The following is a 26,325-nucleotide window of genomic DNA, read 5'->3' on the forward strand; positions in this document are numbered from 1 at the left end:
ATACAGTTTTCATCACCATCTTTCACAACTCTCTGAACAGAAGTGCTACATACTTATCTGAGCCTCAGCTTTCCTACTCGAAAAAGGAAAGGGGTGAGATATCAGTACCTAATGCCTAGAAGTAGTGCTCATGGGATTTAGAAATTGTGTGTAAGGCTGGGGAGAGATGGCTTAGCAGTGAAGGCACTTGCCTGCAAAGCCAAAGGACCCAAGTAAGCCAGATACACAAGGGGGCACATGCATCTGGAGTTCATTTGCAGGGGCTGGAAGCCCTGGTGCCCCCATTCTCTCTCCCCCCCCCCGCCTCTTTCCCACTCTCAAATAAATAAATAAAAATAAATTAAGAAAGGACATGTGTAGATAACATGCTCCAAACACTGTATAGCATATGCTATATAAAAATTCAATAAATTATGGTTCCATTAATAATCACATTTAACTTTTAAAACAATTATTGGGCATGGTAGTACATGCCTATAATCTCAGCACTCAGAAGTCTGAGGCAGGAGTATCTTGAATTCAAAGTGAGCCCAGGCTACACAGAATGATGCTATAGAGAACACATAATGACAAAATGAAACAACTGGGCTGCAGATAAGGCTTAGCAGTTAAGGAGCTTGCCTGAGAAGCCTAAGGATCCAGGTTCAATTCTCCAGGTCCCACGTAAGCCAGATGCACAAGGTGGCACATGCATCTGGAGTTCTTTGCAGTAGCTCTAGGCCTTGGTGTGCCCATTCTCTCTTTCTAATAAACAAAGTAATTAATTAAATCTTTTTTTAAAATGAAATGAGGGGGTTGGAGAGATGGCTCAACAGTTAAAGTCGCATGCCTGCGACACCTAAGGACCATGGTTCGGTTCTCCAGGTCCCACATGGTGGCACATGCATCTGGAGTTCGTTTGCAGTGGCTAGAGGCCCTGGCATGCCCATTCTCTCTGTCTCTCTCTCCCTCTCCCTGTTTGTAATAAATAAATAAAAATAATTTTTTAAATGAAACTATCAAAGGCAATACAGTTAATGTTAAGCTGAAACACAGGGCGCTGGGGCATGGCTCAGTGGTTAGCAGGTTTGAGGCCCTGGCTTGGTCTCTAGCACTACAAAAAAAGTATCTCTCTGTGTTTCTCCTTTTAGGCTAATTCTTACAATGACCTAATAAATGTTTTTAAATATTTTCAGTAAGAACACACAGTTTTTTAAATAGCCACTTGGTTCTTATATTAAAATTTTTAACTTACCCTTCCTGAGTTTTTAATTAGTAGAACATGAAAAATACTTAATGAACAAAATAAATACTCTAACAGAAACAATAATGCCATTCCATTTTAAAGGTGATTACGGTATGGCCAGCTCTTTGCTAAAGTGTGCTTGCCTAACAGGCTAGAAGACCTGTATTCAATCCTCAGGACCACTCAACAGAGAAGATTTCAATTATAGTAAGAAAGATTAGCTTGAGTCTTCAGACTTTTTTCAGATACAGTTTTAGAAACTTGGAAGTTCTTAGGAATTCATAAAAAGATGAAATTACTTCACAATGTATTCACCCACTCAACACCTACATATGGGGTACTTACTATATGATAGATTTTAGGCTTTATTTTAGGTGCTGGGAAAACAAGCAAATAGAACAGCTGTAATAAAGTTACTGACCTCCTGAGGCTTCGCCTAAGAAAATGGCCAATGATCTAAGTTGTAAGAGTGCTATGGGAAAAGGACATAGTGAAATAGATGGAGGGGGTTTATCAAGGAGGGGCTGGTAGTTTTCTGAGGTAATCTGGACACTAACATGAGTAAGACTTAGAAGGGAAACAGTACCTAACAATATGAAGATGCACAGCACCTCTGAATGGCAGACTTAAAAATGAAGAGGGCGAAAAATAAAAAGATAAGGGTGTGTCGGGTGTGGTTGCACACACCTTTAACCCCAGCACTCGAAAGGCAGAGGTAGGAGGATTGCTGTGAGTTTGAGACCACCCTGAGACTACATAGTAAACCAGGAAAGCCTGGACTAGAGTGAAACCCTACCTTGAAAAAACAAAAAAAGATAAGGGTGATAACATCTTATGTGCATGTTACTACTATCATGCTTTTAATTTTCAAAATACAAGAGTGTAGACAATGCAGAAATGCACAGAAAAATGTGTTTTGTTAAAAGGGCAGCAAGACATGGAGTGAAAACAAACTAACAAGGAGAAGCTAGGATTGGCTCCAACACAGACCTGGAGCTTCTCTTCTCACCACTTGACAGATCCCCAGTCTGGGCAACCAACACCAGAGGAAACTGGACCTAAGGATCTCAGCAGATCCGGTATAGTTCCAGTGGAGTGGATCTTGCCTAACACGCACAAGACCCTTGACACCCCACACTGCGGAAGATGACGACAGCGGGGACGTGAAAGAGGAGGAGAGGAAGAGGAAGAAGGGGAAGAAGAGGGGAAATGGGGAAGGGGAATAAGTTAGAAAGGGGGAAGAGGGGAAGAGAGGGGAGGGGAGGAAAGGGAAAAGATGCCAGTATTAACTTCTTTTATCTCCTGATACAAAACCAGATTAGGGGGAGCTGGAGAGATGGCTTAGCAGTTAAAGATTTTGCCTGCAAAGCCAAAGGACTTTGGTTCGATTCCCCAGGACCCACATAAGCTAAATGCACAAGTAGACATGCATGTCTGGAGTTCATCTGCAGTGGCTGGAGACCGTGATGCACCCATATTCTTATTCTCTGTCTCATAAATAAATAACTTTTTTGTTTGTTTTTCGAAGTAGGGTCTCACTCTAAACTCAATCTGACCTAGAACTCATTATGTAGTCTCAGATGACCTCGAACTCACGGCGATCTTTCTACCTCTGCCTCTCGGGTGCTGGGATTAAAGGTGTACGCCACCATGCCTGGTAATAAATAAAACATTTTTTAAGCCAGGCATGGTGGCGCACGCCTGTAATCCCAGCACCCAGGAGGCAGAGGTAGGAGGATCGCCCTGAGTTCGAGGCCACCCTGAGACTACATAGTGAATTCCAGGTCAGCATGGCCTAGAGTGAGACCCTTCCTCAAAAGACCAAAAAATATTTTTTTTAAAAAACCAGATTACTAGGAGGCTGGAGGGATGGCTTAGTGGTTAAGGCACTTGCATGCAAAGCCAAAGGACCCAAGTTTCATTTCCCAGGACCCACATAAGCCAGATACACAACGCAGCACACGCATCTGGTGTTCATTTGCAGTGGCTGGAGGCCCTGGAGCGCCCTCCCTCTCCCTTCCTCCCTCTCTCTCGCTCTGTCTCTTTCTCTCAAATGAATAAATAAAAATATTTTTAAAAGGGCTGGAGAGATGGCTGAGCAGTTAAGAAACTTGCCTGCAAAGCTAAAGAACCTCAGTTCGATTCCCCAGTGCCCAAGTAAGCCAGATGCACAAGGTGGTGCATACATCTGGAGTTCAGCTGCAGTGGCTGAAGGCCCTGGCGCGGCCCTTTCCTCCCTACCCCCCCTGCTTCTTTCCCTCTCTCGAATAAATAAATAAAATAAAAAGGAAAAAGAAAATGATCTTTTTAAATATATATATATATACATATACACACACACACACACACACACACACATTACTAAAGGTGTTCCCATGCAAAAACTAACATCAGAGAAGCATATTGCCTGACAATAGTAAAAACAAAACACATCTAACTGAGAGTATGGGATAAAGTGCTTTTAATGTGACATCCATGGAAAATGACAAAGTTTCTAGGTGACTGAAGTTCATTCATGAGCCGAGGATCTTTGCACTTAAGCCTCACAGACTTGCCTCCTCGGCTCGGCGTCTTGATGGGACCATTCTCACCGCGTGCGCTCACCTCAGGGCGTGCTGCCGCGACCCTGCTGCAATCTGCACTCCACGTGTGCCACTGGTCACCTTTCTCTACTTACTCTGTTTCACATACACAGAAGAGCAAACCCAGCAGCACTTTACTTTCCTTCCTGAACTGTACTTGTCAGAAATCTGACCTTTGACAAGCACACACTACCTAATACTCACGTGTACATTGGAACATTCCCACATTTAAAAAATAAACTGAAGCCGGGCGTGGTGGCGCACACCTTTAATCCCAGCACTCGGGAGGCAGAGGTAGGAGGATCACCATGAGTTCAAGACCACCCTGAGACTACATAGTGAATTCCAGGTCATCCTGGACCAGAGTGAGACCCTACCTCGAAAAACAAAAAACAAAAAACAAAAAAAAAAAAAAAAAAAAAAAAAGCTGAAGCACGCCTTTAATCCCAGCACTTGGGAGGCAGAGGTAGGAGGATCACCAAGAGTTCGAAGCCGCTGAGATTACATAGTGAATTCCAGGTCAGCCTGGGCCAGGGCGTGATCTTACCTCAAAAAAAAAAAAACAAAAAGAAAAGGAAAAAGCTGATCAGGTGTGGTGGTACATGACTTTAATCCAAGCACTCAGGAGGTAGGAGGATCACTGTGAACTCCAGGCCACCTAGGACTACAATGTGAGTTCCAGGTCAACCTGACCTACAGTGAAACCCTACCTCAGAAAAAAAGAAAAAAAAAAGGAAAAAACATAAACTTGGACATGGTGGCACACCCAGGTCTGACTTTCAACACCAGGAAGGATCAAAAATTTGAAGTCAGCCTGGGCTACATGTGTGTTCAAAATTAACCCAAGCTACATACTAAGACCCTGTCTCAAAAAAAGGAAATAACTAAGAAAAAAAGGCTGGAGGGATGGCTTAGTGGTTGCCTGCAAAGCCAAAGGGCCTAGGTTCAATTCCCCAGGACCCACGTAAGCCAGATGCACAAGTTAGAGCACGCATCTGGAGCTCATGTGCAGTGGGTGGAGGCCCTGGCACACCCATTCTCTCATTCTCTCTCTCCCTCTCTCTCTCAAGTAAATAAATATAAATAAAAACACTAATTAAGAAAACTTGGTCATAGACAATATCCTTATTCTTAGGAGTTGCAAAGTGTTTTAGGAGTGCACTTCCTTTCAAAGCAGCCAGGAGAGTAGTGCAGGAAGAAGCATGACAAATGGTAGCCATTAATTAACTGAGTGAAAGACACACAAATACTAATTATACTATGTATAATATTGTATTATAAAAACATAGTATGAAAAGTTAAAGGAAAATAAAGTAGACTGAGCATTGGTAATACTGGTAAAACAAACACTGGTAACACTGGTAAAAGAAAAACTAGATTGGATACATGCAATAAGGAAAACAGAGCATTTTAAGATATTAAACTGAGGAGAAAACAAAGCATAATGGCACATGCTTACAACCCTCCACTTGACTTACAACCCAGCTGTTTCCAACACAGAACTCTACTAGCTCCTTTCCTCACTGCTGGGGCTCACAGTGGAAGGCTCACAGTTCGGGGCGCAGTCGGTCCTGGCGGGGAAGGCATGGCAGTGTGAGCGTCTCTAGCTGGGAGGACGGAGCAGAAGGCGGCTGCGCCCATCGTGTCCCAAATGCCTGTGATCCTTTTCCCTCCTCCTGAGCCCAGGACGCCAGCCCATGGGATGGGAAATACGACTTTCAGGGTCTCTGGAAACCCTCACAGGCACACCCCAAAGTGTGTCCCCCGCAGTGACTGATTCCAAATCTAGTCCATGAAGGCCAACAATCTAAAAGCCAGGTGAGCTGACTCGCAGCTATAAACCCAGCTCGGGCAAGGCCAAGGCAGGGACAGGACGACTGCCAGGAGCCTAAACCAGCCATGAGTTCCACGTCAACCTGGGCTAGAATGAGACTCGGCCTCAAAAAAAAAAAAAAAGAAAGAAAGAAAAAGAAAAAAAGGAGGGCTGGAGAGATGGCTCAGCAGCTAAAGGCAGCTTCTTGCAAAGCCTAATGGCCTGGGAAGTGCTACATACCACTGACAAACTGCCTCTTGTAAGACAAGTATCCTTCTAGGAACTACTACGTCCTGTATTTTACCAATACACCTAGGAACCTTTAAGGTACTCCTGGATAAACTACTTCTAAGATCGGACTTAAAACGTACACCAGTATCCATTTCTTCACCGTAAATCAGTCCAAACTGTCTTCCTGAGCAAATACCTAACAACTCACAGTGACCAGTGAAGCTTCAAGGTAGAGAGGATGTCTGTAATTAAAAGTGCATTTCAACATGCCTAGAGTTCTGAGAAATAAAACTACTTAAGCTGGGCGCCTCAGCAGTGGAAGGAAGTAGGCCTCTCATAAACTAACAAGCCAATCAATCACACAAAACATAATGGCAGAAAACATAAATGATTAAAATCTACTGAATGTAATAAATTTCTACCACTCACTTGTGAAATAATTTTAAAACTCCAAAAATTAGAGCCATGTATATAATTTAGATTTCTATGCTGATATGGAACTTTTTTAAAATCTTTTTAAATTTTTTTTTTAATTTACTTATTTGAGAGAGCGAGAAAGAGGCAGAGAGGGAGAGAGAAAGAAAAAATAGGTGTGCCAGGGCCTCCAGCCACTGTAAACGAACTCCAGACACGTGTACCACCTTGTGCATCTGGCTTATGTGGGTCCTGGGGAGTTGAATCAAGATCCATTGGTTTTGCAGGCGAGCACCTTAGCCACTAAGCCATCTCTCCAGCCCTGATTTGGAACTTTTATACACTTTCAAATAAACAGTGACACAAGTGCAGATGGAAATCTACATAACTGAGTATAACCTTCAACCTATCTATCCACTTCAACAACGCCCATTGTTTCTGCCCACCTACCTACCCCATATCTCACATTTCACCCTAAACTCATACTCTGGCTCTCTCCTTCCACATCATACCCCAAACACTGTCCTCTGCCCCCAGGTTGGGAATCACTACTCTAGAGCTTGCATTATTCGCCCAAAGTGATCCACCATTCCTAGAAACCCTGGAAGTACTAAGATGATTCCCTTTTGCCTGAGTAAAATCCAGCTTCATAGGTTACCTGGAAAGTCATCATAACATTATGGCCAAAATGCAGATCTGATTTCCAAACCAATTTGTGAGTACAAATGATTACCTGTCTCCTAGGCTGGCAACCAAATGGCACAGTATTTAAATACCTAATCCGTATTACACACTGTGGTTCTGAAATATTACTGTCTAAAAAAGGGTCACCAGCCAGGCGTGGTGGCACATGCCTTTAATCCCAAACTTGGGAAGTAGAGGTAGGAGGATCACCGTGAGTTCGAGGCCACCCAAAGACAACATAGTGAATTTCAGGTCAGCCTGAGCCAGAGTGAGACCCTATCTTGAAAACCCCCCCAAAAAAGGCACTACAACTTTAAAAATTATTATGAGGGGGCTAGAGAGATGGCTCAGTGGTTAAGGCTCTTGCTTGCAAAGCCTAATGGCCTGGGTTCAATTCCCCAGTACCCATGTAAAGCCAGATGCACAAAGTGGTGCACGCGTGCTCATTCTCATTCTCTCTCTCCTTGCAGATTAGTAAATAAAAATATTTTTTAAATAAAAAGTACTTAGTTTTATATAATGATGCTCTTTCCATATTGTGGACAATACTTCAAAGGCTGCTTCACCAGAACAACTTCTGCTGAATGAAGCCACAGTCTCCAACATTGAGAGATGTTGACATCTTCCAAATTCAATGGTGGCCCCTCACTAAACTGTTATCTTCACATTAAACACTTACCAAGTTTTACAAGTTTTTCTTCCATGCTATTTCTTTTTCTATCTTTATTTGTGCAGTAACTACTCTGAGACTTAAGCATTCTCTTCACCACACAGCTAATTTATATTCTTCATCGTGTCATGCCAACTACTCAACAAGGACACCATCCAACATCCCATAATATTCTGCCTCACAGGAATGGTCTAGAATATGACAGTCCTAGTTATCATGGTCCAGGCAGCATTGCTCTGTATTTTCTGCCTTGGACTAGTCATGTCAAGCAAGTAAACATACTTTGCAATTTATATTGCATTTGTATGGTATATGTGGTATGCATACATGTAGTATGCATGGTCATGTGTGTTAAGTGCATGTGTCTAGAGCAGCACAGAGGCTAGAAGGAGGAATTCAGGTGTCTTCCTCAATCATTCGTCGTCATGTTTGAGACAAGATCTCTCACTTAAATCCAGATCTCTCACTTAAATCCATTTCATTTCAAAAACAAAAATAGCACTCAGCAGGGAGAGGTAGGAGGACTGCCATGAGTTCAAGGCCAGCCTGAGACTACAGAGTGAGTGCCAGGTCAGCTTGGGCTAGCCTGAGATACTACTTTAAAAATAAATAAATTAAAATTCTCAAGCTCTTTACCCAAGCTTATCACATGGAACTGGCCATGTGAAAAGCAGACTAAATGTAAATTAGTTCCTACCATTTGGAGTGTCTGCCTTTGTAATTCTGAGCTTGGGGCTCAGACATGAAATCAACCATGTGTTTCTCTGTCCACAGACTTTCCTACTTACAATTTATCACCCCCAATTAGTATTCACATTGATCTCTTATTTAAACTTCCTGTTAGTAGCTATACCAGTAAGCACCCTTGCTACCTCCAACACCCTCCACACTCCAACTACATTGTTGGGACTTCACAAGGATGTATTTTAAGCTGGACCATTAGAAAAAGATGTCCTTGCAGGGGGTATACACTTACAGGTCGCACTGCTGCTACAGTCCCAGGTACCTGGGAGACTTATGCCTGAGGATTACTTAAGCAGAGGTGTTTAAGACCAGCCTGGACAACACAGTAATCTCAATATATCCAACACTGTAATATAATGAAAAGATCAAGCTGCTACTATAGGAGAGCTGAGTGGTAGAGCATAAGGCCCAGGGTTCAAGCTCCTGCACCAAAAAAAAAAAAGATAAGAAATTTAACCTCAGGATCCAATAAGGTAAGCAGCTGGCACAGTGAAGACCCTGTTTCAGAGAAAGAAAGAGGAAGGGGCTGGGAGAGATGGCTTACAGTTAAGGCGCTTGCCTGCAAACCCAAAGGACCCAGGTTTAATTCAGGACCCATGTAAGCCACATGCACAGAGGGGCATATGCACCTGAGCTTATTAGCAGTGGCTAGAGGCCCTGGCATGCCCATTCTCTCTTTTTCTCTCTCCTGTCTCTCTGCTTATCTCTCAGATAAATAAATAAAAGTAAGGAAAGAGAGAAAAAATATAATTTTAGCTGGGCCTGGTGGCAACAGACCTATAATCCCAGCTACTCAGGAGGTTGAAGGAGGAGGATCACAAGTTCAAGGCCTGCCTGATCTACAGGGCAAGTTCAAGACCAGCCTGGTCAACTTCAGTGAAACCCTGTCTCCAAATAAAATATTTTAAAAGGTGGGCTGGAGAGATGGCTTAGCAGTTCTGTGAAGCCTAAGGACCCCAGTTCAAGGCTCGATTCCCCAGGACCCATGTTAGCCAGATGCACAAGGCGGCACACACATCTGGAGTTCGTTTGCAGTGGCTGGAGGCCCTGGCACGCCCATTCTCATTCATTCATTCATTTTTTTTTCTTTCTTTCTTTCTTTCTTTCTTTCTTTCTTTCTTTCTCCCTCTCTCTCTCTTTCCGTCCCTCCCTCCCTCCCTCTTTCTCTATCTGTCCCTCTCAAATAAATAAATAAAAATAAACAAAAAATACATTTTAAAAGGTAAACTGCGTGTGGTGGCGCACGCCTTTAATCCCAGAACCCCAGCACTTGGGAGGCAGTGATAGAGGATCGCTGAATTCAAGGCCAGCCTAAAACTACAGAGAGTTCCAGGTCAGACTGGGCCAGGGTGAGACCCTACCTAAAAATACCAAAAAAAAATTGAAAGGGCTGAGGATATAACTCAGCAGGAGAACATTTGTCTAGCATACACAAGACCATGAGGGGAGGAGGCGGGAGGGAAGGATTTATCTTTACCACCAATCAAAACTGTTACTAAAACCCAGCTACTAACTACTTATTGAGAACTAACTCAAACACAGCATCAGAACCTCTGCCATCCCTCTGCCTTTTCCTTAAAATATTTTTACTTATTTATTTGAGAGAGAGGAGGAGAGGGGGTGGGCAGATAAAGAAAATGGGCACTCCAAGGCCTCCAGCCACTGCAAATGAACTCCAGGTGCATGGGTCACCTTGTACATTTAGCTTATGTGGGTACTGGGGAATCAAACCTGGGTCCTTATGCTTTGCAAGCAAACACCTTAACCACTAAGCCATCTCTCCAGCCCCTAACTGCCTTTATCTGAGTATCCTTTAAGTATAAAGTATTCTTGTTCTTAATACAGTTTACATTACTATAGGGAATACGATAATGAACGTTTTAAAGCAGGTGTCCTAACAATAATATAGTAAATTAGTTCCAAACTGGAGTACTTATGATTCAGATCTAGGATCTCATCAACCTGCCTTAAATGAAAGTGTATTTCATTTGCACATAGACTTTCCAGAATATTCACTGCTTCCCTCTCCATTCCACCCAGCCTACTTTAATACAATGTCCCAGCTGCTCACAAAGCAAGCAAAGCAGCCTCAAGGAGTATATACAAAGCCAAAACCTACATAGTTTTAAAGATAAAAACAATTCAAAAGTCATCCACTTTCTCCCACAGAAGAGTCAGAAAGTATTCTATTTTGCAAACAAGTGGTCAAATACAGTTAATTTCCCCACAGAAAGAAAACAGGTTAGAAAACAATTAATTTAAGACAACACCCTGGCTAGCACACCTCTAACCCCAATACTAGAGAGGCTGAGGCCGAGGCTAAATGATCAAGAGGTTCAGGCCAGCCTGTGCTAACAGCAAGGTTAGGAACAGTCAGCATGGGCTTCAATGTAACATCCTGAAATATTACAAGAAAGCTAGGAATCCTGACCAGAATGTTCGAACATGGTTAAAACTAGACACACGACTAAAAGCCACAAGCAAACTGAAATAAATGGTAAACCACTATCCATTTAAAATAGTTTCTGGGGAGCTGGAGAGATGGCTTAGCAGTTTAGCACTTGCCTGTGAAGCCTAACCACCTCAGTTTGAGGCTCAATTCCCCAGGACCCACATAAGCCAGATGCACAAGGGGGCACACACGTCTGGAGTTCGTTTGCAGTGGCTGGAGGCCCTGAAGTGCCCATTCTCTCTCTCTCCCCACCTCTTTCTGTCACTCTCAAATAAATAAATAAATAAATAACAATGTAAAAAAAATAGTTTCTGGAGAGCTGGAGGGATGGTTTAGCGGTTAAGGTGCTTGCCTGCAAAGCCAAAGGCCCCAGGTTTAATTCTCTAGGTCCCACGTTAGCCAGATGCACAAGGTAGCATAAGCATCTGGAGTTCATTTGCAGCTGCTGAAGGCCCTGGTGCAGTTAAAAAATAGTTTCTGGAAAAGTAAGCAGAAACTACAACAGAACTCTCGCCCCCCCCCCCCAAAAAAAAAAAAAAGGTTTTCTCAGTCATTTAAGAAAAAATTAATTTTAGCCAGGCATGCTGGCGCACACCTTTAATCCCAGCACTTGGGAGGCAGAGGTAGGAGGACCACCATGAGTTCGAGGCCACCCTGCGACTCGATAGTGAGTTCCAGGTCAGCCTGAGCTAGAGGGAGGCCCTACCTCAAAAAAAAAAAAAAAAAAAAGAAAAAGAAAAAATTAATTTCAATCTGTATTTCAGAAAACTTTTTTCCTGAAGCCAGGCGTGGTGGCACATACCTTTAATCCCACCGCTTGAGAGGCAGAGGTAGGAGGATCACCGTGAGTTTGAGGCCACCCTGAAACTACATAGTGGATTTCAGGCCAACCTGGGCAAGAGTAAGACCCTACCTCGAAAAAAGAAAAAAAAAACTTATCCAACCACGCATGGTGGTGCATACCTGTAATCCTAACATTCAGGAGGACTTTCATGAGTTCAAGGCCAGCTTGTACCTCAAAGACAGTGCCAGGCCAGCTAGGGCTATGTAGGAAGACCCTATCTTTACAAAAAAAAACAGTATGGAGGGAGAGAGGGAAAAGGGAAAACTACTTTCAAAATCAGTCAGGGGATTGAGAAATGGCTCAGCAGTTAAAGGCACCTGCTTGCAAAGCCTAACAGCCCAAGTTTGATTCTCTCGTATCCACAAAAAAGAGATGTACAACATGGCTCATGCATCTGGAGTTCATCTACAGTGGCAAGAGGCCCTAAAACACTCACTCTCATTCTCTCCCTCTCTAGCAAGTATTTTTTTTCTCCAAGGTAGGGTCTCACTCTAGCTCAGGCTGACCTGGAACTCAATGTGTAGTCTAAGGGTGGCCTCAAACTCACAGCAATCCTCCTACCTCTGCCTGCCTCCCGAGAGCTGAGATTAAAGGCATGCGACACCATGCCAGGCAAAATATAAATTTTTAAAGAATTTAAAAGCCAAAGCTAGGCATGGTGGCACATAACTTTAATCCCAGCACTCGGGAGGCAGAGGTTAAGATGACAGCTTACTGGACTCTCAAGTTCTACTCAAAAAGACAGAGCCCCACAGTCAAAAACAAAAAGGCCATCTCCTTCCTTATTTTCACTGTGGAAAAAAGTTAGAAAAACAGTTTAACGGACTGGAGAGATGGCTCAGCAGTTAAAAGTGCACGCTTACAAAACCTGACAGCCCAGGTCCAATTCTCCAACACCCACATAAAGCCGATGCACAGTGGCGTATGTGCCTGGAGTCCCTTTGCAGTGGGGGGAAGCTTTGGTGCACCCATTCTTTCTCTCTCCCTCCCTCCTTGCAAATAAATAAAGAAAAATGTTTTTTAAAAACTAAAATCAGGGGGCTGGAAAGATGGCTTAGCGGTTAAGGTGTTTGCCTGCAAAGCCAAAGGATCCCGGTTCAACTTTCCAGGACCCACGTAAGCCAGATGCACAAGGGGTGCATGCATCTGGAGTTCGTTTGCAGTGGCAGGAGGCCCTGGTGTGCCCATTCGCTCTCCTTCTCTCTCTCTCTCTGCTTCTTTCTCTCAAATAAATAAGTAAAACATTTTTAAAAAGAAAAGAAAAACGGGGCTGGAGGGATGGTTTAGCAGTTAAGGCGTTTGCCTGCAAAGCCAAAGGACCCAGTCAATTCCCCAGGACCCATATAGCCAGATGCACGGGGGGTGCACAACGTCTACAGTTTGTTTGCAGTGGCTAGAGGCCCTGGCATGCCCATCCTCTCTCTCCCCCCGCTTCTCTGTCAAATAAATATATAAAATATAATAAAAAAGAAAAACAGGGCAGAAGAGATGGCTTAGAGGTTAAGGCACTTGCCTACAAAGCCAAAGGACCTAGGTTTGATTCTCCAAAACCCATCTAAGCCAGATGCACAAGGTGGCACATGTATCTGGAGTTCATTTACAGTGGCTAGTGGCCCTGGCATGCCCATTCTTTTTGCCTCTTTTCTCATCTCTCCCTCCCCCCTCAAATACATAAAGAATAAAAAGAAAAGAAAGGAAAGGAAAAGAAAAGAGGGGACTAGAGAGATGGTTTAGTAATTAAGGCACTTGCCTATAAAGCCAAAGGACCCAGGTTTGATTCCCTGGTACCCATGACAGCCAGATGCACAAGGTGGTCTGGATGTCTGGAGTTTGTTTGCAGTGGCTAGGGGCCCTGGTGCATCCATTCTCTATCTGCCTCTCTCTCAAATAAAATATTTTAAAAAAGAAAATAAAAACAGCCAGGCATGGTGGCACACACCTTTAATCACAGCACTAGGGAGGCAGAGGTAGGAGGATCATTGTGAGTTCCAGGTCGGCCTGGGCTACAGTGAGACCCTACCTGGGGAGTAGGAGGAAGAAAAATAGTTTAAGCCTAAGCTCTAATACTTTTAATACTTAGGGGTAAACTTCCATAAAGCTCCTTGCTATAAAATGCATTACACAAAATAAAGCCCTTACACCAGATTTTTAAATATTAAAAAAAAAAAAAAATCACATACCAAAGTCATTTCATGGCTGGCTTCATTCAAAGCATTATGGGATTAATTTATTGCTACAAATAATGCCTTTGGCTTTTCAAGCACACCAAGTAAATTTTTTCAAAATCAAAGAAAAGACCTTAACTTTCCCACATGTCTGTTAAAAAGTAACCTTCACCAGGGATATCTTCCAGTGAGTTGTTGGCCAGAGAGGTCATAGATGGCCCCAAAACATTACAGATCATTGCCAAGGCTATGGGTTCCCATCAGGAATAGATGGTAAGACCCTATTGCTGAAGACTCCACATACTTGGGCTTCAAGATCACTGAGAAATCCTGCTGGAGCTGAGCTGAAAATCTCCTCCATGCTGACCAGCTAACAGAAAGCTGGCAAAAGCTATGCTGCATGCAGTTCAATGGGAGAGAAATCACCAGTAGATACACTCAACAGTGGACACAGCAAGCCTTAAATTTGGCCAGCGAGGCCAAATGAGCCAACAGGTGCAATAGTGACATGTCTGTTACGGGGGAAGCCAACCACTTTCTAATTTGACTAGAGGCCTGCTCCATGGGAGGAAATGCATCCCTGATACTGAAAGCCTCCAACACAGATAGTCTTGAGTCCTAGGGGTGTAACATCTGCTGGTGTCTGGCTAAACGGATATACTATGCTCACCAAACTGCCCAGTAAGCATTTTTCCCAGTAAGCATTTCTCTTAATGTTCATGCCCATATATTAATGCTACTCTCACTTTTGGTTAGAGAAGCCTCTCTTTTCCAAGGCTCAGGGTCCACTGCGAAGAGGTGGCAGAAAGGATGTAAGAGCCAAAGGAAGGGTAGAACTCTTTACAACGTGCTCCTCCAGACACAAAATGGCCTGGATATACATGACCTCACAGTGCCTGACACCACCTATACAAATCATCATAACAGAAGAACAAGATCACAATATCAAAATAAAAGACTAACAGGACATGGTCGTGCACGCCTTTAATCCCAGCACTCGGGAGGCAGAGGTAGGTGGATCACTGTGAGTTCGAGGCCACCCTGAGACTACACAGTAAGTTCCAGGTCAGCCTGGGCTACAGTGAGACCCTACCTCGAAAAACCAAAAAAGAAAAGACTGATTGAGAGGGGGGAAAGGGGATGATGGAGAGTGAAGTTGCAAAGGAGAAAGTGGTGGAGGAAGGAGGAAGGAGGGAATTACCATGGGTGATTGTCTACAATTATGTTAGTTGACAATAAAAAAAAATAAGTTTAAATTTAAAAATTTCAAAAAAAAAATGATAACCTCCAGCCAGGAGGCCTGCACCTGCAGACCCAGCTACTGGGAAAGCAGGAGGATGCCCAGGACTTCCAGACCATCAAGGCAACTAGAATGAGTCTTAAAAAAAAAAAAAAAAGGCAATAGTCATATTCACACATCCATAAAAATTCTAATTGGAATTGTATCAATAAATTTATAACACTGTTGCAAGTAACTACTAAAAAGGTATTTAAATGGTTAAAGAAATTATATTTTCCTACAAATAAATACAACATAGAAAGAACATGTGCTGGAAAAAATAAGTAGTAAAGTTTGTTTTATGATTCAAACATTTTTAACTCTTCCTTTCAGCTTCCCTTCTTCAGTATATGTGGGATAAGAAAAAAAATTCTCTCTCACACACACATACACACACACACACACACACACACACACACAATAATTAACAATCTGGAAAGAGGAAAGCATCAAATAGTTTACTAAGGGCTTGAAAATAACTTAGAAAGTTAAATCCGAGCCCAGCATGGTGGTGCACGCCTTTAATCCCAGCACTCAAGAGGCAGAGGCAGGGAGAATCATAGTGAGTTCAAGGCCACCCTGAGACTACATAGTGAATTCCAGATCAGCCTGGGCTAGAGTTAGACCCTACCTCAAAAATAAATAAATAAATAAAAATTTAAAAAAAGAAAGTTAAACCCATTATTTCTACAACTTGTTCTAATATCATAAAACGTTCACATCTCTCATATGCTAAAACCAACCATCAGGTTGAATGGACCCTAGCCTACAAAATCTCACAAAACCAGTTTACAAATTAGCCGTTTGGCTCAGATTAAAATAGTATGTCATACAGTAAGAATAGAAATATGAAAAAAAAAGTTTACAAATATGGCAATGTATTCAAACACATTACTTTTTGATATTTTTCTGTGAAATATTTATTTTAAAAAGTTCTGCTTAACAGGAATATCAAAAACTGGCCTTTTAACTAATGCTCCATGCAGCATGAGTCCAGAGTTCTGAATTCAGCGCATTTCTGTATAAAGGTCTTCACTCAAAGATTTTTCCCAATATCAGGCTACATCAGTTTCTCTTTCATTCTTTTACAAAGTACATTTTATATATCACTACTCATCAGTCTGTTAGTGTCTTGAGTGTCTGTCTCACTTATTACTAGCTCAGAGACCAGCGTCTAGGTCCTGACTATAATTTCAGAAAGCGAAACAGCTAAACAACGGCTGCAAAACCCATTCAGAACAGAAATGGCAATGTTAAATCAAAAGACCCTTGCAGAGGGTCTCCAATTCTGATCCTTTAAAAACACTAAACTAAGCATCAATTAGCAACTTCCTTCTGAAATGTGTACCTAACAAATGAACACTACAAACTGCAATAGAAGTCTGTCTACACAACACCAACCAAGGACTTAGGTCCTGCGGACCTAAGCAAAAGGGAGAATTAAAAAAAAAAAAAAAAAAAAAACACGAATACATAAAATACTCAGATATTTTCTAAATTATATTAGGCTACCGATACGTATGCCAAGCAATTCTAAATTTTCTTCGATTTTAATTTCACTTTAAAGTACTTTTGGACAAACGGGGAAGGGGGAGGAACCAGCGCTTCCCACAAGATCAAAATAATGCAAGTGGTCTTAGGACACACTGGAAATTGTCTCCAAAACCCCAGGCATCAAGGAACGCTTCCCTTTTAGCAAAATGTTAACTCCAATTTGCAGGAGGAAGGGGGGACACTGCTGCTGACAAGCCACTGACTCCACTTGCACTGCACCTGAGAGTTTTAAGAAAACTGTGCAAGTTGGGTCTCCCAGGGTCCGTCCTCCAACTCGTGAAGACCCCAAAGCCAGCCCACAGAGACTGTATATGTGTGTCCTTCTCCCCAGTTTTGCCAAAAAAGAAAAAAAAAATCCTTTATTTTTTCTCCCCTCTCCCCGGAGCTGAAGGTCTTTCACTAGAACGCACGCCGTCCTCCCGCGCGCGCTCTTGCAGACCCACTTCCGCGCGGGGCGCAATGGAAGAGGCGACATCCCTCGTATGGGACCCACGGAGATGACCGCGGGCCACCACCCCACTGCGGAGCGGGGACGGCGGGGAATGGCCGAGGAAAAGAACAATACACCAGCCGGGCCGTGAAAACAATATTGACAACAATAAAATAAAATTTTAAGCATCTAAATTAAAAAAAAAATCTCAACTTGCCACGAGAGTGCGTGGCGGACTCCGGATCCAGCCTCCGGGCGGCAGGGGAGGGAAGGGAAGGGAAGGGAAGGTGAAGACGGCGCCCGCCCGGCGGCCAGCACCGAGCCCGGGGACGCGGCCGAGCCAGGAGCCCCGAGCGATCGCCGACGCCCGCCTGCGCTCGACTTCGGCGGAGACACGGGGAAGGCCTGTCCCGGAGGCTCGGCGGCGTGCGCGGCCGAAGGGCAGGGAAGGCAGGGCGGGCTCGGCCGGGGGACAATAGCGGAGCGGGCAGCGCGCGGAGCCGGGCTGGCTGAGAGCCGGGTGCGCGCCGCTCGCTGCCCGGGCCCGCACACGCGGCCACGCGCGCCGCCCGCGCCTCGGCGGCGGGTCTCGGGGGGACGGGGAACCGGGGCCCGGGGGAGGACGGGGGTCGCGGCTCACCTCCCAGCCCCGGCGCCCAGGAGACGAGCAGGAAGCACACTCTCAGCAGCAACACCATCTTCCGCGGCCGCCGCCTCCGCCGCCGCCTCCTCCTCACGGGTTAACAGCGGCAGCACATCGATCCGGACGGGAGGAGCGGATGGGGCGCCTCCTCCGCGGGAAGCCGGGGAACCTCCTCCCCTCCCGGCACGCGAAGAAAAAAAAAAAAACAACGACCAAGCGCCTCCCCTGCTCTCGCGCCACTCCGGGGGCCGGCGACGCTCCCGACTCCACCAAAGCAGGGACCTCCCTCCTCCTCCTCCTCCTCCTCCTCCTCCTCCCTCGCCGCCCGCCCGTCCGTCCGTCCGCGCCCGCTTCCTTCCTCCCTTCCCCGCTCCCCGTGCCTCGCTCCAGGCCTCTTCTCTGGGATCGCTTTCCCCCTCCCCCAAGACCCGCCCACCGCCCGGAGCTCCGCCTCCTTCCTCACCACGTGACGCGCGGACGCCCAATGAGCACGCGAGGCCGCGCCCCGCACCGCTCGCTCCGCCCCCTCCCCCAGGCGCCTCAGGGGCGCGCGCGTGCGCACCGAGACCCGTGTTCCCGAGCAGTTAGGCCCTCCGCGGCTTCCTGTCCGCGGGCGGAGAGCTGGGATTGGCCTGCAGGGGCGGGACGGGGCGGGGCTATCCCGTGGTCCCGCCCTCCCAGGTCTCCCCCTCCCCCCCCCCCCCCCCCCCCCCCGCACACCGCCCGGGGCGGGAGCGGTCTCTCGGCGTGCAAGCGCTGCGAAGCGCATCTTACAGATGTTCAGGGCTGTCCCTAGGGCTCAAACCCGAGCGCGAAGATCCAGGAGGGGGCCGCTTTCCACTGCTTCCACCTCGCTACGAACCGACGGTTTTGTTTCTTCTTGCTCCGCCCCGTGATGCGGCACAGCCACCAAGTAAACAAAAGCAGTCAGTGGCCCCCGCGGCGGCGGCCACCGGTGGTGTCAGGACCCTTCAGACGGCAGGAAAACGAGACCACCATGCTCAAGGCACTTTCCTGAGCTCTTGACACATTTGTGTCACACGCTAGGCCTTGGCCACTTTAAAAGCCACAGCGACCTAAATCTCCAGCCCAGACAATGTCCCCTTTACCACTGTCCGGTGTCTGAGCTAAGCCTTCACATAAACTCCTTCACTCCAACTTCTAGAAAGCTCTGATTTGGTTTCTCAGCAACTCACTTCCTTTTTTGCTTGTTTGTTTTCACTAGTGTTCCATGAACTACAGCTTCTTGGTGGCACTGAATTAGATATTCTTCATCTATTTGGTACCTTGTTTGAGTTGACTTGGGGCATATAAATTAATACTACTGTTACTGAGACTAAATGGGGTTTCTGTATTTAGGTGGATATTTTACACAACCTAATACCATTATCCTAAGTCGAGTGTGTTTAAGTAAAACAAGAGCATGATTCTTCAACTGTTGGAGAAATGATACTATAATTTGATGCAGATTAGTAAACTCAAAACTACTGTCAGAAGTTCCCAAACCATCCTGATTAATAGTGGTCATTCAGGGCTACAGATGGCTCAGCGGTTAAAGGTGCTTGTTTGCAAAGTCTGACCCGCTCGGGTTCCATTTCCCAGTACACACATAAAGCCAGATGCACGAAGTGGTGCATGCGTCTAGAGTTGCAGTGGCAAGAGGCCTCAGTGAGCCCATTCATTCTCTGTCTGTCTGTCTGTCTGTCTGTCTATCTGTCCCTGATTACAAATAATAAAACATTTTTTCAAAGTATCCATTCAATTTGAATGAGATATATGGAATAAACAAAAGATGACAGTCATGATTTAAAACATTTTTAAAAAGTCCAGCATCTACTAAAATGCCTGCTGATTGATGTCTCCTAGTCATGTCAAAGTAATAGATGTAACTTCTTTTCTTTTTTGTTTTGTTTTGTTTTTTTGGGGGGGGGTTGTTTTGTTTTGTTTTGTTTTTTGTTGTTGTTTTGTTTTCGAGGTAGGATCTCCCTCTAGCTCAGGCTGACCAGGAATTCACTATGTAGTCTCAGGGTGGCCTTGAACCCACAGTGATCCTCCTACCTCTGCCTCCCGAGTGCTGGGAGTAAAGGCGTGCACCACCATGCCCGGCAGATGTAACTTCTTTTGTCTGATTAACAGCATCATTGTGGTCCCAGGAACTAGGATGGAGGGTGGAGTCATCTCAGATTCTTCTTGCATTGTCTACCCATAAACAAAGTCTTTCTTGTGCCTTTCAACTTCCTTTTTCACTACCATCACCTTGGTCCACCCAAGTGTCTTCTATTGCTCGGAATGCTGCATATTCTCTCATGTCCCTCACTCCAGTCTCTCTTACTTCTGGTCCTGCTTTCAAGCCTCACCTCAATCCCCAACAATTTGATGCCAACTTGTCACTTGTCACTCCTTAAGTTACCCTTGCTAGAACCATCAAAGATCTGCTACTGATCAGTGCCTGTGGATACCTTCACAACTTCCCTTACTGGAACCTTCAGACATTTACTACTCCCTTCTAAAATATTCTCTCAGATCTTTCTCTCTCCATATTCGCCTCCTGACTTTTCATTTATTTATTTTCAAGCAGAAAAGGAGAGAGAAGAGAAAGAAATTATAAATGAACAGCCGTTTGGTGGCACATGCCTTTAATCCCAGCACTCTGGAAGCAAAGGTAGGAGGATCTCGCTGTGACTTTGAAGCCAGCCTGAGACTACATAGTAAATTCCAGGTCAGCCTGGGCTAGAACAAGACCTTACCTTGAAAGACCATTAAAAAATAAATAAATAGGAGCTGGATGTGGTTGCACACGCCTTTAATCCCAGCACTCAGGAGGCAGAGATAGGAGGATCGCCGTGAGTTCAAGGCCACCCTGGGACACCATAGTGAATTCCAGGTCAGCCTGGACTAGAGTGAGACCCTACCTTGAAAAACCAAAAGTAAATAAATAAGTAAAAGGGGCTGGAGGGATGGCTTAGCGGTTAAGGCATTTGCCTGCGAAGCCAAAGGACCCAGGTTCAATTCCCCAGGACCCACGTTAGCCAGATGCACAAGGGGACGCACATGTCTGGAATTCATTTGCAGTGGTTGGAAGCCTTGATGAGCCCATTCTCTCTCTCTCTCGCTCACTCTCTCGCTCTCTCTGTCTCTCCATCTTTCTCTGTTAAATAAATAAATAAAAATAAAATATGTTAAAAAACATAAAAGGACTGGAGAGATGGTTTAGCAGTTAAGGCATTCTCCAGGTCCCACCTAAACCAGATGTACAAGGTGGCACATGCATCTGGAGTTTGTTTGCAGTGGCTAGAGGCCCTGGCATGCACATTCTCTCTCTCTCTAATAAATAAAAAATAAAATATTTAAAAATAAATAACAAAAGAAGAAGAAATTATGAATGAATGGGTGCACCAGAGCCTCTTACCACTGCAAACAAACTCCAGACACATGTGCCACTTTGTGCATCTGGCTGTACACATTGGTACTGGGGAATCTTCAATTTGAGCCAACCCAGACCAGCAAATGCCTTTAACAGCTCAGCCATCACCCTAGCCCTTGCCTCCTGACTTTGAACTGTTCTTATATCTACTTCTGGGGCTTTTTCTTCTTTTCACCCCTTAAATATAATTGTCCCTCAGGATTGGATCCTTGGGTTTTATTCTCATTTTCTTGACTTGCACAGTTACTTCCTACTGCCCTCACATGACTATGAATCACTAGGCCATAAACTCCATGAAAACAAAACATAGGGTCTGTCTTGCTCTGAATTCTCCCCTCAGTTCTCAGCACAGAATCAACAGTTCTTTCCAGACCTGTGTCCCAAGCCCCAGATCAATATCTTAGTTGCCCCACTTCCTAACTGTGTGCCCCTGGCCAAAGTGAAGACACCTGTGTCTCAATTGTCTAGCCTGTACAATGGAGAGAATAGTACTCCCTATCTCAGCTGCTGCAAGAGTAGACTCTGGTACTGAGTGGTATTAAGTACAGTGGTGGTGTGAGTGTGAACTATCCCAGTAGGCATATGTGTTTATGAGTAAGACTCATACTCACTCCCCAGCTGGGGACAATTTGGGAGGTGGAGCCTTGCTGGAGGAGGTGTCAGTGGAGGCGGGCCTTGTGGTTTATTAGCCCAGCTCCAAGCCTAGTACTCAGACTGCTTCCATCCAGATGTGTGACTAGAGGTGAACCAGCCTCTGCTATGCCATGTCATCATGAACTTCCCCTCCAGACTATAAGCTGAAATAAACTCTTTCTTTCATAAGCTGCTTCTGGTAGGGTGGTGGTATTGATGTTGTTGTTTGTTTATTTGTTTGTTGTTTTTTGAGGTGCAGCTTCACTATAGTCCAGGCTGACCTGAAATTCACTATGTAGTCTCAGGGTGGCTTTGAACTCACTATGATCTTCCTACCTCTGCCTCCTGAGTGCTAGGATTAAAGGTGTGTGCCACCATGCCCACCTTGGCAGTGGGTTTTGTTTTTCAGGGTTTTTTTTTTATATTTTATTTATTTATTTGCAAGTAGAGTGGGAGGAAGAGAAAGAATGGGCATACCAGGACCACTGTCCACTGCAAACGAACTCCAGATGCATGCTCTGCCTTGTACATATGGCTTTATGTGGGTACTGAGGAATTGAACCTTGGTTGTCAGGCTTTGCAGGCAAGTGCCTTAACTGCTGAGCCATATCTCCAGCCCTGGTCTGATGTTTTATCCCAGCAAAGAGAAAATAACCACAACAATTACTGAGACCAACTGTCATTGTTAGTCTCTGATTCTTGATTTGACAGCATTATGGGAACAAACCTCTGGGGCGGTAAGGTATTTTCTAGATTAGATTAGATTGGTTCCTGGAAGTAAGAGGAGCCTTCCTAACTGTGGGTGGCACGATCCCCAGGCCGGGTTCCGGGACGAACTGAAAAGGAAGCAGCTGGCTGAGCGTTCCGCATTCACCCTTGTGCTTTCTGCCGCCTGCCGCAGTCTTCCCTGCATGATGGACTGTCCCCTGGAACTAACAACGGAAACAAACCCGCCTTTAAACTGATTCTTTTTTTTTTTTTTTTTTTGTCAAGTGCTTTGTCCCAGCAACAACAAGTTAACTGATACACCAATGCATAGCACATAGAATATTATAAAATTTTACGTGTTTCTTTTAGAATTACGAGTATAAAAAGTTGCCAGACATCTCCCTGACATTGCACAACCACACAAAGTCAATATCCCAAACTGAACAAAGCTTTGTATCAACCTTCTCAAAATTCCCACTTCCTTACTTGGACGACCTAAGCTCCTCTTCCATCCTAGTAGGTCATGAAGTCCTTTCTTTTGTTTTGTCTTTGAAAGCGAGAGAAAGAGAGAACGGGCACATCAAGGCCTCCAGCCACTGCAAATAAACTGCAGACACATGCACCCCCTTGTGCATCTGGCTTACGTGGGACCTGGGTCCTTAGGCTTTGCAGGCAAACGCCTTAACCACTAAGCTATTTCACCAGCCCGTGAAGTCTCTTTTGTTCTGATGGGCAGTGGTAGGGGTTGAACTCAGGTCCTGGAAGCACTTCTACTATTGAGCTACATAACCCCAGCCCACCACTAATTTTTGAATTTTTCTTCTAAATTCAGCAAAGACAGGATTGGAGATGTATATCTCCGTGGTAGAGAGTTTGCCTGGCATGCATAAGGCCCTGATTACAATTCCTGGCACAGAAAGAAACAAAGAGAAATAAAGATATCAGGGATGGAAGGAGAGAGGGAAGATGGAAGGAAGGAAGGAAGGAAGGAAGGAAGGAAGGAAGGAAGGAAGGAAGGAAGGAAGGAAAGAAGCAGGGACGGAGGAAGAAAGGAAGGAAGAGAGGGAGGGAGGGAAAGAAGGAAGGGAGGGAAAGAGAAAGGAAGGGAAAGAAAGAAAGGGGGAAGGAGGGGGCTGGAGAGATGGCTTAGCGGTTAAGCGCTTGCCTGTGAAGCCTAAGGACCCCGGTTCGAGGCTCGGTTCCCCAGGTCCCACGTTAGCCAGATGCACAAGGGGGCGCACGCGTCTGGAGTTCGTTTGCAGAGGCTGGAAGCCCTGGCGCGCCCATTCTCTCTCTCTCCCTCTATCTGTCTTTCTCTCTGTGTCTGTCACTCTCAAATAAATAAATAAAAATTTTTTTTAAAAAGGGGGGGGAAGGAGGGAGCTAGGAAGTAAGGGCAGTTTATGGAAGAGGTGGCAGAAAGAATATAAGAGCCAAAGGAAAGGGAAGACTGCATACAATACTGTCTTCCAGGCAAAAAGTGGCGGTGCTATTCATGACCTCACATGGCTGATGGAGGGGGATTTGGAAAGGGAAAAAGTATGGGTGATGGGAGGGATTTATGATCATGGTATATTGTTTATATTTATAGAAACTGGCAATGAAAAAGGTGGGTTTTTTGTTTTGTTGTTGTTGTTGTTGTTTGGTTGGTTGGTTGGTTTTTTCAAGTAGGGTCACACCTTGAACTCACAGTGATCCTTCTACCTCTGCCTCTCTAGTACTGGGATTAAAGGCACACGCCACCACACCCAGCTAAAAAGCTTCTTTTTTAAAAGGAACAAAGGGGGCTGGAGAGATGGCTTAGCGGTTAAGCGCTTGCCTGTGAAGCCTAAGGACCCCGGTTCGAGGCTCGGTTCCCCAGGACCCACGTTAGCCAGATGCACAAGGGGGCGCACATGCCTGGAGTTCGTTTGCAGAGGCTGGAAGCCCTGGCGCGCCCATTCTCTCTCTCTCCCTCTATCTGTCTTTCTCTCTGTGTCTGTCGCTCTCAAATAAATAAATAAATAATTTTTTAAAAAGAACAAAAAAAAATAAAAAAATAAAAGGAACGAAGGGGTAGAAGGACAAAAATTAGAATAATACGGGCTAGAGAGATGGCTCAGCAGTTAAAAGAGTTAAAAACACTTGTTTGCAAAGCTACCCTCCCCTCCCTCCCAAGGTTCAATTCCTCAGCACTCACCTAAGGCCAAGCGTGCCTACACCAACGGGAGCCTGGAGAGCCCAAAGCTGTGAGCCAGCTCACCTGATGGTGCATGTACAGTGGCAGGTGACCCTGGCCCAAAGAAGGTGGAGCACAGACTCCTGACTTCCATGTGTACACTGTGGCACACACATAAATACGTTTCAAAAGATCAGAATATCAGGTTTCTTTTTTTTTTTTTTTTTTTTTTGAGGTAGGGTCTCACTCTAGTCCAGCTGACCTGGAATTCACTATGGAGTCTCAGGCTGGCCTCGAACTTATAGCGATCCTCCTACCTCTACTTCCCAAGTGCTGGGATTAAAGGCGTGTGCCACCACGCCCGGCTCAGAATAACTGTTTTTAAAAGTCAGAAAACCAGCAGTTGCCCACAGTTAGCAAGGAAGTGGAAGCTGAAAGGACTTAATGACTTGTTCAGTCAGAAGCTCATGAACGGCAGAGCCAACACCCAAAGTTGGATCTGTCTCTAGAGCATGTGGGCCCTAATCGGTACAATATGCGGCTGTTCGGCAGCAGTTAGTTCCTGAGCTCACATCACTTCCCACTTCAACACCTTGGCATGTGTTCGACCCTCCAGAACAGTGTTTCTCCCTTTTGCCTGCTTATTCTACAAAAATGAGGCTCAAGGGATCCCTTCAGCAACTCATTTTAATTCATTTTTCAAACTACTTATTAACAACTTCCATACATGTAGACAATTACCATAATTACAATCCCCTCCTACCATCCCCTTCCCTTCCCAAATTCCCCTCCACTGAATTGCTTCCTGTTTCCAACTAGTCTGTCTTCTATTTTGATGTCATTTCCCCTCCCACTATGGGGCCTTATGTAGGTAATGTAAGCCAAAGTGAGGTCAGGTCGTGAATACCATGGTCACTTTGTAAGATACTTTTGTTGTTGGAGAAGGCAAGGACCTTCATATGTACACCATGGCTCACACCCACACTCTCATCACATGCACACACACACACACACACACACGGACACAAAGTAAGAGAGAGAGACAGTAAAGAAAGGAAGAAAGATGTCCATTTCAGGGCTCAATAGAGTGCTTTGCCTAAGCATGAGTGAGGCCCTATGTTCAACTCCCAGTAGGGAAAGGAGGAGGGCTGAAGGGAGAGAAGGAGGGAGGGAATGAAAGAAGAAGAAGAGGGGGCTGGGGAGACATCTCAGTGAGTAAACTGCTTGTCTCACCTACACAGAGCTATGTTTGGATCCCCAGTACTGATGTAAAAGAGCTGGGCTTAACGGTGCACACCTGTAACCCTCGTGCTGGAGGAGTGCAGACAGGCTGGCCAGATAGTCTAAGCTATTCAGTGAGCTGCAGGCCAGTCAGTGAGAGACTCATCTCAAAAGGTAGACACCCTATGGGAGACAGAAGTCATCAGTGGAGATAAACAACAGTGGACACTGCAAGCCTTAAGTATGGCCAGCAAGGTCAAATGAGTCAATGGGTGCAATAGTGACATGTCTGTTATGGGGGAAACCAACCACTCTCTAATTGGACTGGAGGCCCACTCCACAGGAGGGAATACATGCCTGATACTGAAAACCTATGACTGGGCAGATCATGGGCCCTGGGGATGTAATGCCTGCTGGTGTCAGGATAAATATATATATATATAATGTTCAC

At 45.1% G+C, this 26,325-nt stretch overlaps 1 protein-coding gene across 1 annotated transcript in view; it reads right to left on the minus strand.

Moving 5' to 3' along the window:
* Adam10 (ADAM metallopeptidase domain 10) overlaps positions 1 to 17,920 on the minus strand; it is a 129,492-nt gene extending 111,572 nt beyond the window's left edge. Inside the window, exon 1 of the mRNA XM_004662431.2 lies at positions 17,728 to 17,920. Within this exon, the coding sequence (XP_004662488.1) occupies positions 17,728 to 17,785 (58 nt within the window). The 5' untranslated portion in view covers positions 17,786 to 17,920. The remainder of the gene's footprint in view (positions 1 to 17,727) is intronic.
* Between the last annotated feature and the right edge of the window lie 8,405 nt (positions 17,921 to 26,325).

The sequence above is a fragment of the Jaculus jaculus genome, chromosome 10, assembly GCF_020740685.1.
Source record: "Jaculus jaculus isolate mJacJac1 chromosome 10, mJacJac1.mat.Y.cur, whole genome shotgun sequence".
Taxonomy (NCBI): Eukaryota; Metazoa; Chordata; class Mammalia; order Rodentia; family Dipodidae; genus Jaculus; species Jaculus jaculus.